This window comes from Pantherophis guttatus, chromosome 1, assembly GCF_059756535.1.
Source record: "Pantherophis guttatus breed Tessera chromosome 1, ASM5975653v1, whole genome shotgun sequence".
NCBI classification, from domain to species: Eukaryota; Metazoa; Chordata; class Lepidosauria; order Squamata; family Colubridae; genus Pantherophis; species Pantherophis guttatus.
Window position 1 is genome coordinate 301,979,387 of NC_142063.1, and position 18,403 is coordinate 301,997,789.

Here is an 18,403-nt window from a genome sequence, read left to right on the forward strand (position 1 = left end):
TAGGTCTTATTTTTGGGGAAAACACAGTTTACTTATCATTTGTTTGGCTTTCTTTATTTTTAATCTCAGTCCCATTTTTTTCACTATGCTCCTGGAATTTTATTATTAGAGTTTACATTTTTAGCTGTCACAGTAGTGTCATAAGCATAGGCTATTGTTGATTTTTCTTTTGATTGTTAAAACACACTTATCTTCTATTAATATATTTTTCTTGTATAGATTCAATAATAAGGAGACAGTATTAAACTTTGACTCCTTTCTTTACCAACCTGGAACTAATCCATTTTGTCATATTTTGTAGGTTTTGTATGAGGACAGTGAAATATTGTGAGATTCCCATTTTCAGCTCAACATGGCTGACACAATAGAAGGTCTTTCTATAATCAGTGAAGTGCATATTAACATTGTTTTCATATTCTTTGGCTTTCTCAATTATCTTGAGTGTACCAGCAACATCTTTTGTTCTTAAGCGTTTTCAAAAATAATTGGAAACATTTGAAATGTCCCTTTCCATGGAGAATGGTGTGCACAGTGTTCTAATCCAGGGGTGGGCAATTAATTTTCCCAAGGGGACATATGAGAAAGTAGTATTGTTGTGGAGGGCCAAACCAATGTAACTTGATTTTATGTTCTCAAACTCCGCCACCTCAACTCCTCAAACTGCTTCAGACAAGGGGCGAATACTGCATGGGCACAGAGAAGTGCTTTCTCTCCTTGTTCTCCTGCAGCCACCAGGTGACTGAAGGAGTGCATTGCAAGTGCAGAGAGTCGGACCTGACTGGGCTTCTCCTCCTGCCTCCTGCAGCTTGCTTAGTTACATTTGATTTCTAATTTTTGATTTATCTTATGCGAGCTGGACAGGGACAGGCAAAGGGCCAGATGCGGCTGGGGGGTGGGGGGAGTAAAATATCCAGGTCTTCTCTAATCTGTGTTGGATTCTACGCATTTTTTACTATCATGTAATGATATTTTATACCAGTTTGCATATTTTGTTAAGTCTCCTGTTTGGTACCCCTTACTTTATTTTTCATAAGGCCTTTTTGGGGTTGTGTGGGTAGAAGCAGTTGCATGTAGGTGCTTAAGGTTTCAGGCCTGGGTACAGCCTGGGTACAGCATGGAAACGGCATTGGTTGCATTGGTTGATGATCTCTGGAGGGCTCAGGACAGGGGTTGTTCCTCTGTCCTGGTCCTATTAGATCTCTCAGCGGCTTTTGATACCATCGACCATGATATCATGCTGCGCCGGCTGGGGGTTGGGGGCACCGTATTATGGTGGTTCTCCTCCTTTCTCTCTGACCAGTTGCAGTTTGTGTTGGCAGGGCGGCAGAGGTTGTTCTTGAGGCGCCTTGTGTGGGGTGCCACAGGGGTCGGTCCTCTTGCCCCTTCTGTTCAACATTTATGTGAAGCCACTGGATGAGATCATCCGTGATTTTGAGGTGCAGTTCCATCAGTACGCTGATGATACTCAGCTGTACATCTCCACCCCAGACCATCCCAATGATGCCCTTGAAGTGAAGATGTCCCAGTGCTTGGAGGCCGTGCGGGTGTGGATGGGGAGAAACAGACTCCGATTCAACCCCTCCAAGACTGAGTGGCTGTGGCTTCCGGCGTCCCGATATAGCCAGCTGGTACCATCGCTGGCTATTGGGGGTGAGTCATTGGCCCCCACGGAGAGGGCTCGCAACTTGGGTGTCCTCCTGGACGCGCGGCTGTCTTTAGAAGAGCATATGACGGCCATGGCCAGGAGGGCTTTTTATCAGGTTCACCTGATAAAGATCTGCCAATTGCGTCCCTTTCTGGATCGGGACTCCCTGCGCATGGTCACTGATGCCCTCGTCACTTCCCGACTGGACTACTGCAATGCTCTCTACATGGGGCTCCCCTTGAAGAGTATCCGGAGGCTCCAGCTGGTCCAAAATGCGGCTGCACGGGTGATTATGGGAGTGGCTGGGCGCTCCCATGTAACACCTCTCCTGCGCGAGCTGCATTGGCTCCCAGTGGTCTTCAGGGTGCGATTCAAGGTGTTGATTAACATCTTTAAAGCGCTCCATGGCTTAGGACCTGGGTACTTACGGGACCGCCTTCTGCTACCGACAGCCTCCCACCGGCCATTACGCTCCCACAGGGCGGGGCTCCTCGGGGTACTGTCGGTCAGACAATGTCGACTGGCGACCCCCTGGGGGAGAGCCTTCTCAGTGGGGGCTCCTGCCCTCTGGAACAAGCTGCCCCCGGAGGTACGGAGGATCCCGGACTTGCACACCTTCCACCGTGCCCTGAAGACTTCGTTATTCCAGCAAGCTGGGCTAGCTTAATTTTAACGGTTTAAAATTTAAAATTGGATTTTAATGGGATGTTTTTAATTGCGGGCCAAAGTATTTAATCTGGTTTTAAATTGTTTTTAACTTTTATATTTATGTATTTGATCTTGGCTGTTCACCGCCCTGAGTCCTTCGGGAGAAGGGCGGTATATAAATATAATAAATAAACAAATAAATAAATAATTTAAGATACGGGTTTCAACAATTTCTCACATCTAAAGGAGAGGTTTACAGTCAAGACATTTATTCCATAGTTTCTCTAAATGTTGCCACATTGGCTGAAAATTCTGGGAATTACAATCCCAATACATTTGATGGATGCGAGGCTGCCTCTATAATAATGATACTGTAGATGCAGATGCCAAAATATGTTCAAAATTCAGTCCACTTTGGATAAAGTTGAGACTTTAAAATTTCTTTTATAAATATTTTCACAGATTTCTCAATTTTATTATGTTTCTCTTGTTTCTGTTATGTAGATTGGTTGTTTCTATTTTATTATTGGTAAGCAGAAACTTTTATTTTAATGGAACAACATAAATGTACAAACAGTTCTCTTTTAGAAAGTTATGGCACACCTTGAAAGCACCATATCTTTTATTCCCACAGATGATAGCATTTCTGCAGCAAGTACCTCTGATGTCCAAGATCGCCTTTCGGCTCTTGAACTGAGAGTGCAGCAGCAAGAAGATGAAATCACAGTGTTGAAAGCAGCTCTGGCTGATGTAGTGAGAAGACTTGCCATCTCAGAAGATCATGTTTCATCTGTGAGAAAATCGGCACCTAGTAAAGGTAAGACAGCCCTTCTTTGCATATCTTTTTATCTAAGATTGAGTGTGTGTCATCTATGTATTATGCATTAGTGAAGCTCATTAGGCTCACCAATTAAACTTTTAATGATATATCATTTCCAGAGTTACAGGTTTTTCCAAACCATGTGCGATCCAAGTATGCATCATATTATAGCAGTGGTATCTAGCGATTTGACACCCTGTGGAATCATTTTAAAGAACTTCCTCTCTACAATTAAATCATTTTCAGAAATAAACATGAAATAAAAAGAAGAATGGCCACACATACAGTGAATATTTTGTTTTATTGAATTTTGTATATATAACCTTGCCAATAAAAAGGAAAAAAGTATAAAATATGGGGGGCAAACAAACGGATTTTATATAAAAATATTGGTAAAATAATTTTCTTATATATTAGTCTGTCATGGTACTAATTTATCTTCTTTGCAGATTCATGTTCAATAATGTCAGGCCCAAGCCCAACTGAGGCAACGAGATTCATTCAAGTTCAATTGTTTATTAGATTACACCTAATGGCCAGACCAAAGCTATAACTTTCTTACCTACTATCGTGTTTCCCCCCAAATAAGATATCCCCTGATAATAAGCCCAATTGGGCTTTTGAGCACACAGCAATAAGGCCAAGCGCTTATTTCAGGGTTCAAAAAAATATAAGACAGGGCCTTATTTTCAGGGAAACCTGGTAGATATGAGAATGTTAAATGTTGAACATCTTCCTCCAGTTCAAGTCTGAGCAGTCTGTTAATTCAGGTCTCTTTCTGGGAAATCTTTATATTGCCAAAAGTCTCCCAGAGTCCTCCTGCAGGTGCACATTCTATCATAATAGCCAGATTACTCAGTCTGCCTTTGCTCATCTAGAGCTTTCTAGATTTTTCCAATGTTGGCAATTATTATTTTAGTGCCATCTTCCATTGCAGTTCTTGCATTGAGGTGAATCCACCTGATTTCCATAATACCTACAAATTTGTCTCCTATATGGATTTACCAACATCAGTATGCTAAGGTTCCTTGAAACCATGAGTAGATCTCCTTTTTCTAACTGCAATAATAACCTAATTTTCTGTCATTTGGGTTGTTATAAGTAATTCTAAGTATTTTAAATATTATATCCTCAAAAATAGTTAGGAAAAAACTTAAGCATAAGAGTACATTTGGCAAAGATTCGCAAAGATTCCACTTTACAGTAAATTCCAGAAATTGCAACACTGTTCATATTTTTGTTTCTTCAGGATTGACTCTAGTAGCTTCCTTTTATAAAAAAATAATTTATATTGAACAACTTTTTCATCAAAATTAAAACAGTACAAATCAAAGAATAAAGAAAACTAATAAGAAAAATGTAAAAATATAGAAAAAGAAAAAATATTAAAAATGGTTTCTGATTTTTTTGATAACGGTTATAGATACAGCGGATATAGTTACCCTCTCTTCTCAGGTTATATAATAGTTGGCTTCCTTCTATAAGTTACCTGATTCTAGTGTCTTTCAAATATCTCCACAGTTGAAAAATTTCCATTAAATATCCTGGCTTTGTTGTAGCTTTTGCCACATTATCAGCAAACAGTATAGAAAAAAACAGTTGCTTGGTTTTGAATAAAACTTTCAAGTTCTCAATAGTTTTTCATCATTTTGTAAAGATTTATAAAATGTGAAAAACACTGAAACTTCCAATCCCTCCCCTAAAAAAATGCACCCCCTCTGCTGTGTGGTATCCTGCATGTACTGCCTGCATGTGCTGAATTGTACCAAGAGCTCACTGATGTGCCACTAGCTCCAACTCTCTGCTCCTATTCTTGCACTGCTCTCCTGACCATCAATTACTGATCTTCATAATCTCATCTGCTTAGTAGTTGAAGTAGAGACACAGATGCAGCAACAAAGCTAGATACAAGTTGCTGCTGCCAGCCTCCTTGCCTTTGGCAGTACCACCTTATTGCCTGCACTTGGGGCCATCTGCTCATCCTCACCTGGCCTTTGCTATGCCATAATATGATATTCCTCCCTAATTTGGTGCATTCCAGATGTCTTTCTGTAAAATCTTGCTCTCTCCTTGGTGAATGAAAATATTGTATGCTAGTAATGGACAGTGCAATAACAGGACATCAAGTTGAAAGAAGCTGATTCAGGATCATCTGCAATGGAGCAGTTAAGCTATATGCAGAAAAGATGTGAAAGTTTACTCGAGAGAAAATGCAAAAATAATTTGAAAGAGATTGTCTAACAACTATTCTTCCCACATTGCTGTTGTTGCTGTTGAAAATATTGGAGTATGGGCAACATCTTTTCAATGACTTCCTAAGGGTTTCATATCTCAGCTGCAAAAATCCAAAAAACTTATAGATGGCAGCAAGGAAATATAGAGGTCTTTTCTGCCATCTAGCAATCTGACACCTTTCTTACCCTTTAAGTAGAGATTTTTTTCTATATTATATAGTCTATATTTTTCTATATTATATAGACTAAACCTTGGATAATTAACAAATAAAGCATGTGTTTTGCTAAAGAACTATGACTTTTCCTCTAATGTCTTGAGAATCATTTGCAGTTAAATAGCCTGGGGAGAAGAAAGAAAGTACTTTTAAGTGGTAATTTGCCTTTGTCTAAAAATTTAAAAATAGGTATCTTTTGCAAAGATTGTGATCAGGCAGATGTTTCACCTTATATTAATAGTAGTGGCAAGAAATTTTATTTCCTGTAAAATGACTTTAAAAAAAATACCCACTCTAGTTCTCCCTGGGCATTTTCTAAAGTTAGTGGCATAATGTAAACAGAAAATAGTTTTTCACAGAAATAGTTTACAAAGAAAATTATACCACTGCTGGGATGCTAGTTCCTCTTTCAAGCTTGATTCATGAATCTACCCCCCCAAACAGCAAATCAAGGAAACAATTTGCAAGAATGTAATAAAGAAAAGAAACTCTTAGTACATTATTGGGTAGGTTTTATTCTACCTTTTCCTAAAGCATTAGAATGCCATCAAATGAATTCAAACCCCAAATAAATCCAAGGCCTAATCAATGCCTTAAAAAGTATAAAGTACAGTATATTACAAAGGTCATTTAAATTGAAATCTAATATATCTGAGCTAAAGTAGTGTAGGAATAGAAGTATCAAGTGGGTGATATTGATACTGATATATTATCACTGATACATAGCTATGGTGGCAGAGTGGTTAGAATGCAGTACTGCAGGCTACGTCTGCTGACTGCCTGCTGCCAGCAGTTTGGCAGTTCGATTCTCACCAGCTCAAGGTTGACCCAGCTTCCATCTTTCCGAGGTCAGTAAAATGAGGATCCAGATTGTTGGGGGCAATATGCTGACACTATAAACTGCTTAGAAATGGTTGTAAAGCACCGTGAAGCGGTATATAAGTCTAAGTGCTATTGCTATATTATCAGTGACTGATATATAATTACTGAATTTCCTTGTTGAGGTACTTCAAACATTCAGCCACTTGCATGGCATGCTGTTCATTTTTCTGGCATATTTTAAGCCTGATGGTCAGCAGTAGCAAGAGAAAAATAAAAATATAAGTAACCAGCAAGCCCAGGATGTGGAAGACAACTGGGTGAAAGACCGAAAGAAAGAGTTCAAAGACGTCATCGACGCCAACCATGATGGTATCGTTACCATGGAAGAGCTGGAGGAGTATATGGACCCCATGAATGAGTACAACGCCTTGAACGAAGCCAAGCAGATGATCACCGTGGCAGATGAGAACCAAAACCACCACCTGGACTGGAGGAGGTCTTAAAATACAGCGAGTATTTCACCGGCAGTAAGCTGATGGATTATGTATGGAACGTCCACAAGGAATTCTGAAAACGCCCTGGAGCCCTTGGGTGCCCGTTATTTCCCACACACGTTCCTTTTTGCCGCTGGGTTTGTGTTCTGTGCATAGACAGTTGTGGTGGTTTTTCTGGACTTTTTCCTTTCAAAAGCCCGTCCGTGTACATTAAAAGCCAAATGTTTTTTCTGAACTCACCAGGGATAGAATGTGGACACGTTCTTGATTTGTAGTGCCGGTTGAACAGCATTGAAGATCCCACGATCCGATTCTTTTTTTTAAAATTGGGGAAACACTACAGGGGAAGCCGGCAAAACCCTGATCCTTGATCACTGGGGAGGGAGGGAGAAAAGGGGATATGTTAATTTTACATCAAGTTAAGTCATGGTGCGGTTATGTAGCTCTTGTGATTGCTTGAAAAAGAATGTTTCGGAAAACATCGATTCACTGGAAACTGCTCAAAAAAAATAGAAGAAGAAGAAAGTATTGAAAAAATGCACATTTGGACATGTGCATCTATTTGTGAGTAAGTGAGTGGGAGAGAGAAAAAAGGAGAGACAGATATGTAAGTTTATACATACTTGGTTTATCTTCTTAAAAAATCTTGCAATATGTAAAGCTTTAGATTTTCATGTAATGAGGATCATATAGTATATATGTGGAGGAAAGAAGTTATTGAGCAAATTGGTATGTTTAATGAATTGGCGTGTTTGATTTCCAAAGCTTGCCTAGCTATTTTTTTCCTTGGTGGTAGTACTCATGGTTAACTTGCTTTCTTCAGCCACAATAACATTATAATCTATTACATATATGGAAATGACTTGTATCGTATATATTATTTTACACTTTGCTACTGTTTAATTTGCAATATTAATATTTGGATTGAGAGTAGCTGGGTATTTTTAATTTAATAGAACATTGGTGAACAATGTGTCATAAAACAAAGGGTAATTACTTCATAGTATTTGCATGTTGTTTAATAAGGGAAGAAAAAATGAAAATGAAGATGGTACTGTAAGTGAACTTGACATGTAACAAGACTGCTCTTATAAAAGCTGCTGTGTTATTTTAAGAGCCATTTACAGTATTTTACCACCTTTTATTATTGACAGTAGTTACAGTGGAATTCTCATTCCAAAATACAGAAGTATAATAACTGTTTTGGGTTATTAATCAAAGAAGTATCAGACTATTTCAGAAATTTTAGAATTGGTGTCAAGCAACACTGAAATTATGTGGGAATGGGCATCTCATACACCTGGTAGATATAGAAGATTGCATATTAAACACCAACTGTTATTTTTTAAAATCTGAGCAATGTTTCTATTAGAGGTATGCCAAAATTAGATTTGAAGCAGGCAGAGGTGCTTCAGAATCAGTGTAGGCATTCTGCCTCTCTGCAGCTCCTTAGAGTTGTACCTTTTCCTGAGCTTCTCCTCCATTAGATGTTTTGGTGTGTGTCCATCCCTTTGCATCATAGGAGATCAGTTCAGAGATACTATTATAGCTGTATAAAGCAAAGAATAAAAAAATGATTGTGGCAAAAGAAAGCAAAGGTCATTTTGGATTACTAAGCAGTTATCTTCCATGCTTTAGACCAAGATCAGTTAGTATTCCTTTGACACATGCATTACAGTGACCTCAAATATAGACAGTCAATTAGCATGTTTTTTCTGCTATCATCATTTTAATTATTTTTAGCATGTAACTGCTGTAGTTTTTAAAGAATAAAATTAGCTTCTTTTAAAAACTCTGCTTGATCAATAATTTTGTTTGATACATTTTTGCAAAAAAATCCATCATTCTCCAGCTTTATTAATAAAGATAATTTTGGCTTCCCAATTATGTTCCTGTGGGAAAAAAAGAAGGTTATGAAGGACTTTATTTGAATATAAGTTATCTTTTATTTACACAGTTGGGTATTTGACAGAGCTTTAATGAAATATCTCTCTTGAATTTGGCAGACATTATTCTAGGAAAATTATTACAATAGAGATGGAATTCATTATCTGTGGAAGACATTTTCACCACTTTGATCTCCCACACTTTGACTCTAATCTTAATTACCCATACATAGAAACCCATTTTATATTCAGTTCTAATCTGGCTCCAGTCCTGAATCAAATGATATCAGTGACTGCTATTGAGGCAATTTATGTCTGTATTTGATATGCACCCTACCATTAATCCGTTTTTTATACGGGAAGCACAAGAGTGCTTGTCTGTTGTTGTTGTTTCAGGTAATTCAGCTTCATTTGGTGCTTAAGAATGCCCTCTGTAGCAGCCACATGCATAAAGAGAGCTATTCATTTGTAATGACTCATGGAAACATGTATTATTGGGGCAAATAAAGTTGACCTTACAACATAGCCTGCCTTTAAAATGGTTGGCTTCTCTATGTGAACACCAGTGACAAAAAGTAGAGATGCTTAATCATCTGAAATGACCTTTTAAAACAATGATGTTTTCTTCACTAATGTATTAGACTTTTGATTGTGGATAGTACAGAAATTTCACGCTCCAGTTTCCCTTCGCGTCACTGAGTAATGCTTTTTCTTGACTGGGTAATCTTTGGAAGAGTGACTTATAGCACAAAAAGGCAACAAGGAATTCATTGCTGTTTGGGGGAAGAAACTTGGAGAAATCAAATTATTATAATAATTATTATAATATAAAAAAAGTCCAGGACAACCACAACCTGGATGACTGAGAATCTCTACAGATTTTTAGATATACAATTTGGGATGAACATCCTTTGAATGGTATGGGAGTAGGAATGGATTTCCAGAGGAAAAATTGCAGACTAAAGGAACCAGGAGTACTGCTCAGGTGACCTTGAGGACACAGATAAATCTCCAAGTGCTTCAGTGACCCTCTAAAAGAATTCAAATTACCAGCTGTCTGCAAGGAATTTAAATCCTTCCATTCCCCACTACTCTTTCAAAGCTGAAGAAGCTTCTTGGATGAGAAGTGAAACGTCTTCAAAAGAAAAAAAACAAAGTCCAGTTGCCTCCTTGAAAAAACACCTTTGGGACGAGAATGTTTTTTTCTTTTCTTTTTTTATAAAGTTTTTTATTTTTATTTTTCATAAACACTTTTACATGTACAGTCATTTCCCTCATTTTTCATTCATCTTTTCTTTTAACTTTCATTTTTACTTTTTACTTTTTCGGGGCTGCTCTTTTACCCTTTACCTTTACTCCAACCTTTCTTCTTCTCCTCCCCTTCTCCCCCTGTTTCTCCTCCTACTTCCTTCATTCTTCCTCTCCTTCTCTTTCCTACTTCCCCTTCTCTTCCCCCACTCCTCTCTTCTTCCCCCTTCTAACATTCTTTACTCCTCTTTCCCCTCCCTCTTCTTTCCCTTTCTCCTTTTCCCTTTCTTCTTCCTCCTCTTCTCTCCTCTCCTCTCTTTTCCCTTCCTCTCTCTCTACTCCTTCCTCTCTCTCCTGTTGTTTTCCTTTTCAGTTCAATCTAAAGTGGTATTCGAGCAACCCCGATTTCCTAATTATCTTTATTCTCATTTCAATTTCTTATTCAATTATTATTTATTTTTATTTCATCATTTGCGTACATTTTTATAATATCTCACTTTTTTTCTGTGACGAGAATGTGTATAATGTTGGCAGCCCATCTATTTGAAAAGTACTGTAAAAATTAGTACTGTTTTATCAAAATTTTGTGGACCACATTTGGTTCCTCCATTTAAGCAAACCAATCTGTTTAAGCATGTTTTGCCATCAAGTTGGGTGGTTATGGGCGCAACTCATTGTGCCCTCGTGACACCCCTCCTGCGCGAGCTGCACTGGCTCCCAGTGGTCTTCCGGGTGCGATTCAAGGTGTTGGTTACCACCTTTAAAGCGCTCCATGGCATTGGACCTGGATACCTTCGAGACCGTCTTCTGCCACCAGTAGCCTCCCACCGGCCAGTTCGCTCCCACAGAGAGGGTCTCCTCAGGGTGCCATCGGCCAAATTATGTCAGCTGGCGACACCCAGGGGGAGGGCCTTCTCTGTGGGAGCCCCTGTCCTTTGGAATGATCTGCCCCCAGAAATTCATAAAATCTCTGATCTCCGTGTATTTCGCTGTGCCCTCAAAACCATGTTGTTCCGTCAGGCTGGGCTATCAATGTAAAGATTTTAATTGGTTTTAAATGGGATTTTAAATTTGGGGTTTTATAAATTGGGCCTATTATTTAATAATTTTAATTATTTTTTAAATTTTGTCTGTCCTTGTGTTTTTAATTAGGCTGTATACCGCCCTGAGTCCTTCGGGAGAAGGGTGGTATAGAAATGAAATGAAATGAAATGAAATAATGAAATGAAATAATGAAATGAAATGAAATGAAATGAAATGAAATGAAATGAAATGAAATGAAATGAAATGAAATGAAATGAAATGAATAAATCACTGATGACAGTCCTAACATTTCCAGGTCAAGTATGCAGGTGTTAGTTTTTAGCACTTTATCTTAAAATCAGGGTACCTTATTCTTTTGAATGAATTCATTGGGTAAATCCTGTTTTCTAAATTTGGTAGATCAATACTTGATACAGCATTTTAATTGTAAAGTATTCTCCCTCCCCTTAAATAGATTCTGGTTTGCACAAGCAAATATTATTATTATTTTTCAGTAAAAATAAACTAGCACTTGCATTCTTGGTCTCTTCTTATTTCTAGTGTTTTATGGTTATGTTACGGTTGTTTGGTTTTAATGCTCTTAATGTTCAAAAAAGAACATTAACAACAGCTTTATATTATTTTTATAATATAAAAATATTCATGAACATTAAATGAATAATTTGCATCTATTGGGTAAAATATAGATTAATTTATTCTACTGAACTTTATTTGAACTGTGTTTCTTTTTACAGTTTATGAATGCAAAAGATTCTACTACAGAATCCATTAATGTAAACTATTTTTGTCTCTGGGGAAACAGCACTCTTGAAATGGATTGTACGGATGGAGAAAGAGCTTTTTATCCCTGTCCTTGTTTACGGCAGTCCTACTTCAGATCACTATTTCTCTACAACTGTTAGATGTGAGAAAATAATGCCCTGGTTCTGGGGGCTGTAGGAGTTGCAAAAAACAAAGTATTGCTGAATATATAACATAGAGTATCAACATGAGGTATAAATGCTGTTGATAACCTTTTAAGGCTTGATTGGAAATGTAAAACTAATTCAGGGTGTCCCCTCAAAATTCATTGTTCTATGTAATTCCTTTGATGACAGCTTCTGAGATGTTGATCTATAATGATAATGCATAAGGAAAAAAGAAACTTTATTACATTCAAGAGCATATGCTTTTCCATGTCTGGAAAGGATCTACAAAAATTTAATTTGTTAATAGCATTCAGTTGTACTTAGCCAAAAATGCCCTTAATCTACTTTATAAAAGGGAATAGTCTTAAATTGTGAATTAATTTCACAGGAGTCCGTCTGACTTTTAAATAACAGTTTTCTTGGGAAAATCATGAACACTTTTTCTTTTGGAAGTATCTTCCTAAAGTTTGTCCATTGCTTAACTTATAAACTTGCTGTTTTCATTTCCCCCCTATATATATATATACTGTATTTCCTCATCCCTTAAAGACATGCATACCAAGTGCAGTAGAACTTCTGATACATATAATGTACTTTTCTTTATAATTATTATGTAAATAAATATATACACTAATACATATATGACAATAAATTATCCATTTGGGTCAAGATATAAATGCTATTGAAGCAGTAATAAGAAATAAATTGATGAAATAATAGACATCTGATTGCCAACATTAGAAATTTTGTCTGCTTTTCAAAATAGGTTGCTAATCTAAAGCTCTGGAGAGAGAGGGCAGAGATTCTGCACTTCATCTATAAAAGATTATGAATAGCATCCAGGTTTCATTGCATTTGGAGTTGACCCACTCAAATGAATGGCAAAAATGAGTCATAAATGAGTCAAGTCCTTTTGACTTCAGCCAATTGTAAAGCATTGGGCAGGACATTTATTATTATTACTACTGTTCTGAAATTAAAATGATATACAGTTAGTTACATTTAATATATTCAAAATATTATTAAAAGCCAGAAGTAGACTTTTATAGTTCTATTGTAGGTACTTAAATATTAGCCCTTCAAGGGGTGAGACAGAAATCTTGAGTTCTAACACAAACTACCTTTATTGTAAGTCTTGCAAGTCTTAAAGTGCTTCTACCCTCTACTTTTAGTTTCCCGAAAACTAGGAAGGATTCCTTCTGAGATGTTCTCACAGCCTTTTTCATTCTGTGGGCTGAGAAACCTTTGCACTTAGGCAGCATATTAAAAAGAGGCAATAATTGAGAAGGCAGTCATTCAGATTAATATGGCACATAATTATTCTGGTCACAAGTCCTCTACCAGACAAATTAACACCATAGGTTAAAGCTTTTAATAAGGATTGAGGATCACAAAGAGAAAAAATGCCCTTGTGCCTAAAGCCCCAAAGAGCTTTAAAGACCGCATGTAACCTAAAAATCTATGGATTCAAGTCAAGGGAAGCCAGTGCAACTGCTAAGAAACATAGTACAGTCTCTCTTAGTTTCCCTAGAGATTAAATAATCTACCATATATTAAGCTATCTGAAGTATTTGCACTATACCCCAAAGTAGTCTGATACAAAATATACACCAGTAATGTTGCTGCAGGCTCCTCGCTAATGTACCATTGGTCTGAGATCATTCTTTTCAAAGATTATGCAAAACTACTATATTGGTTGCAGCTTGTAAAAAGCACTCCTAAGCACAGCCTTTGACTTGAGACACCAGGTGAGACTAGGATCAGGAAGGTTTTCAGATTGGACACTGCTCTTTCTGGGGAGGTTTAGTTTCATCCAGGACAAGAAAATCAATTCCATCTTCCCCAATACAATTGGGGAATGTTGTTCACAATTAACATCCTTATTTTGCTGTTTTTAGTCTTTTTTATTTTTGTTTGTTTAGAGCAAGTCAACAATACATTAAAATCTGTGATCAGATTTTGAATAAATAAAATTAGTTTGACACAAAACTGAGTTCATGAATATCAATATGAATCAACTTTGTGACCAGAAATTAGAGAAAGAATTGCACTCTTGAGTGGTAGGAGGGTCCCTATATAATAAGAGCTCAGTTAAATCTGAGAAAAAAAACTTATGCCCAAGTGTTGCCTACTACTGGGAATGACTCAATTTCTTAGCAGAAGACAGGGTATGATACACACCTGAGGACATTCATCATCTTAAACAATGGATTTAATGCTCTTCAGTTTGGCTACAATACTTTGCATTTATATGGGGTCCCATATAAAAGTTGGGATAGTCATTTTACAGGAAGAACTTAAAAAAGTGGAATCCGATTTTCAGACAGAACTGCAAAAACACAAAATAAAAGAAAAAAGAGACATAATAAAGCACAACTTAAACTTGATAACACAGGAAGAAATGGCACAAAAAGTTAAAATGGCACAGCAAAATTTTTTTGAACATGCAAACAAGCTGAGGAGATGGCTAGCATATAAATTAAAAAAAGAAAAAGAAAAAAATAATACATCAACTGCAAGAGGAAAATGGAACTTTACATCGCTGGAATGAAGATAAAAAAAATATAATACAAGAATTCTTGTAATCTATATAGTCTTGACTAATCTATATAGTCAAGAAAATATAGCAGAAGTCAATATCAGACAATACCTAGACAAGATGAGCCTAACTAAAATTGAAGAGATGAAGAGAATGATGCTAAATGAAAAAATAACCATGATGGAACTATGTGAAGCAGTTACGAAACAAAAAAACAAACAAACAATAAGACACCCAGCCCAGATGGACTTCCTATAGAATTATACAAAAACATACAAGGACCATTAGAAGTTATAATGTTGGAACTATATAATGAAGCGCTTGCAGATGTTCTGTCCCCAACCACACGCACACACACTAACAGACGTTCAAGAGTTAAAGACCAAACCAGGCAGCAAAATCCTTTTCCTTATGATAATGGAACTTGGCAACAACCTAGTGGCTGCCTGCCAAGAGTTTATTATTTACGAAGAGGAGAGATAACTTCTCCCCACTCCTGGTACATCAAAAGAAACAGCTCAATAATTACGGAGTCAATCAAGTCCAGAGATAATCCAGCAAAGTCTATAGCAAAAAGTCCAGCAATGCAGAATAGCGTGGAAGCTTTCAGCTTTGTTCATCACAAGGTTTGACTGGCCACCACGCTCCCTTTTATATCCTGTGGGGTGTGGTCCAGTGACTCAGCCTAATCTTGGGCACGCCTTTTCTTCTGTTGCGCGCGCTTATCTCTGCGACGCTGGCGTGGATCCAGCCAAGACTCATTACCCTTATCACTGTCCATCTGTGGCTGCGTGGACGTGCTTGGCTCTGGCCCTATCTCTTACCCTTCGGCGGACACCGAAGGCATTGCCAGAGAGGAGGGTCCTGGAGAGGGAGGCCTTGCCAACTCCTCTCCTTCACTCTCGGAGTCCTCTCCTGCCGATGACACAGGTTCAGATAACGGAGCCACAACACTAGAAGCCAAATTAGCCGAATTATGGGCAGAAGCATACATTAAACTTATACCAAAGGAAGATACAGACCACAAACAGATAAAAAACTATAGACCCATTTCTTTACTAAACGTCGACTACAAAATATTTGCATCTGTAATTTTAGAAAGATTAAAAAGAATATTAAATGAATTCATCCACTCAGCTCAAAATTTCTACCGAAAAGGCAGCTGAAAAATAACATGAGAGTGATTATGAATATCCTGGAATACTATGAAGCACATCCCGGCAAACAATCTGCATTAATTTTTCTGAGTGCACAAAAAGCATTTGATAATTTGAATTGGTGGTTTATTATTTTACAACTAAAAAATATGAACTTTGGTGAGAAATTTGTAAAGATGGTGCAAACAATATACTCAACACAAATGGCAAAAGTAATAATAAATGAGATACCACAGAAAAATTTAACATCTCTAAGGGGGTAAAACAAGGATGCCCTATCATTCCTGTTATTAATTTTAACCTATGTAAAATTAGACAAGAACAAGAAGTAAAAGGTCTGAAAATAAAAAAGGAAGAATATAAAGTGCAAGCATTTGCAGATGATACGGTATTTATTCTAGAAGAGCCCCTAGAAACAAGACCCAAATTAGTTCAGGAGATAGAAGAATTTGGCAGAGTCGTAGGACTCAAAATAAATAAACATAAGACAAAGATAATAACAAAGAACTTCACCAAAAAACAGGGAAAAGAACTTGAGGAAAAAATGGGAATGCAAATAATTAAGAAAATTAAGTATCTGGGGATTTGGCTAACAGTAAAATGTTCAACAATCAAAGAAGACAATTTTAACAAACTAATATAACAAATAAAATTGGATTTGGAAAAATGGAAAAAAATTACAACTCTCACTTACTAGAAGAATAGTGGCAATCAAGATGAATGTATTACCGAAGATTCTGTTTTTATTCCAAGTAGTACTGATAAATTTAGGGAAAAAATTCTTTGAAGAACTAAATAAATTGACAACAAAATTCATCTGGCTAGGAGAATAAACCACGAATCAAATTAAAACTATTACAGAACAGTAGAGATAAAGGAGGGTTTGGGCTACCAGATTGGGAGCTGTATTATCAAGCGGCAGTTCTCACATGGTTCAAATATTGGATAAACTTAAAGGATAAAAGGATTCTAGCATTAGATTCTGGTATCCTTAAGATTTATATTGACTGTTCCCTGTGACTATCATTAAGTGTTGTACCTTATGATTCTTGATGAATGTATCTTTTCTTTTATATACATAGAGAGCATATGCACCAAGACAAATGCCTTGAGTGTCCAATCACACTTGACCAATAAAGAATTCTATTCTATTTATTCTAGAAGAACATGATTTACAATTGGGATGGCACACTTTCATATGGAATGGGAAAAACAAAATACACAGCTATTTTCAGAAACACCAAATTAGAAACTCTTTATTACAAGTATGGCAAAAATTAAACAGACCCACTACAATAAAATACCACTCTGGCTATCAACCATGGAAGCTTTAATATATCCAATTGTGTTAGATCTAGACAAAATAGCAAGGTATAAAGTTTTACTAAACGACCGGGGGAAGCTAAAAATGATACAAGAATTAAAAAATCAGGGAATGGATATGGATTGGTGGCCATATATGTAAATTGAGACAGATACAAGAAAGATGTAGGACTGTATGGGTTTTATAAGGAACCATAAGAATTATATAAGATTTTTCAAGGGACAGAGGAAAAACTGATAAGGAAAATATACAACTATCTATTGCGATTTAAAATGGAAGAGGAAACCGTTAAGAAAACTATGGTTACCTGGGCAAAAAATTTTGGATATACGATGAATTAGAGAAATGGGAAAAATTGTGGGAGAAAAATTACAAATCGACAATATCAGCAGCGTACAGAGAAAACCTATACAAAATATTCTACAGATGGTATGTACTCCCAGCGGGACTAGCAAAAAACGTTTCCAACCAGATCACCAGAATGCTGGAAATGAGGACAGACCCAAGGAACATTCTACCACATGTGGTGGACATGTGCAGCAGCAAAAAAATACTGGATAAGAATTAGAAAGTAGTTAGAGGAAATAACTAAGCAATGAATAGCGCCAAAGCCAGAGTTATTCCTATTAGGCATACTTACAGGAAATTATGACAAAAAAACTCAATATCTCATACTACATGTAATAACTGTGGCCAGGATAGTCTATACCCAAAACTGGAAAAATATTGTCAGAGAAAAGTGTGATAAAGAAAGTGTTAGAGTGCGCCAAAATGGATAAATTAACAATGGAAATAAAAGATAGAGGAGAAACTGAATATTATCTGATAAGGAATTTATGGTATGACTGGTTAGACAACAGATGCAAAAATTAGGAAACCAACAAAGAAAGCGGATTCAGTATTATAGTAGGATAAGATGTGATATAAAATGTAAATAGTCAAAAAAGGAAAAAACTTAGAGTAACAACTATGTATTGTATATAAATATACATAAATAAATATATTAGTATATATAAGGGAACCACGTGTATGTAATAACATACTGTAGTTAAAAGGAAGAAATGTATTTATACTGGATATATACTGATATTGAAGTGTTGCAAAGATGATGAAAATTGTGACATAAAATGGAAAAAAACTGCTTAATAAAAATTTTAAAAAAATAAAAGTTGGGATAGAATCTTTGAATGAAAATAAGTGTTTATGTTTCATTGAATCTAGTACTGCTTACAAACATCATTTAGAGAGATATTGCCATACTGTAATAATATTGGTAACATCCCATGTCAGTTCTTTTGATAATGTCACATCATGGTTTCATGTAGTTGTTAAAACATTGATGATTGGATGGAGCCTTGAGGAACTCCTTGTATCTACTCCTGTTTTGAGGAGATATACTGTATGAATAATATAATTGCA

General features: G+C 36.6%; 1 protein-coding gene across 2 annotated transcripts in view; it reads left to right on the forward strand.

Annotated features, from left to right (window-relative positions):
• EML4 (EMAP like 4) overlaps nt 1–18,403 on the forward strand; it is a 139,233-nt gene that overhangs the window by 62,211 nt on the left and 58,619 nt on the right. For both annotated transcript variants that reach the window (XM_034427695.3, XM_060692518.2), the window contains exon 2: nt 2,928–3,110. In XM_034427695.3, the coding sequence (XP_034283586.2) occupies nt 2,928–3,110 (183 nt within the window). The remainder of the gene's footprint in view (nt 1–2,927; nt 3,111–18,403) is intronic.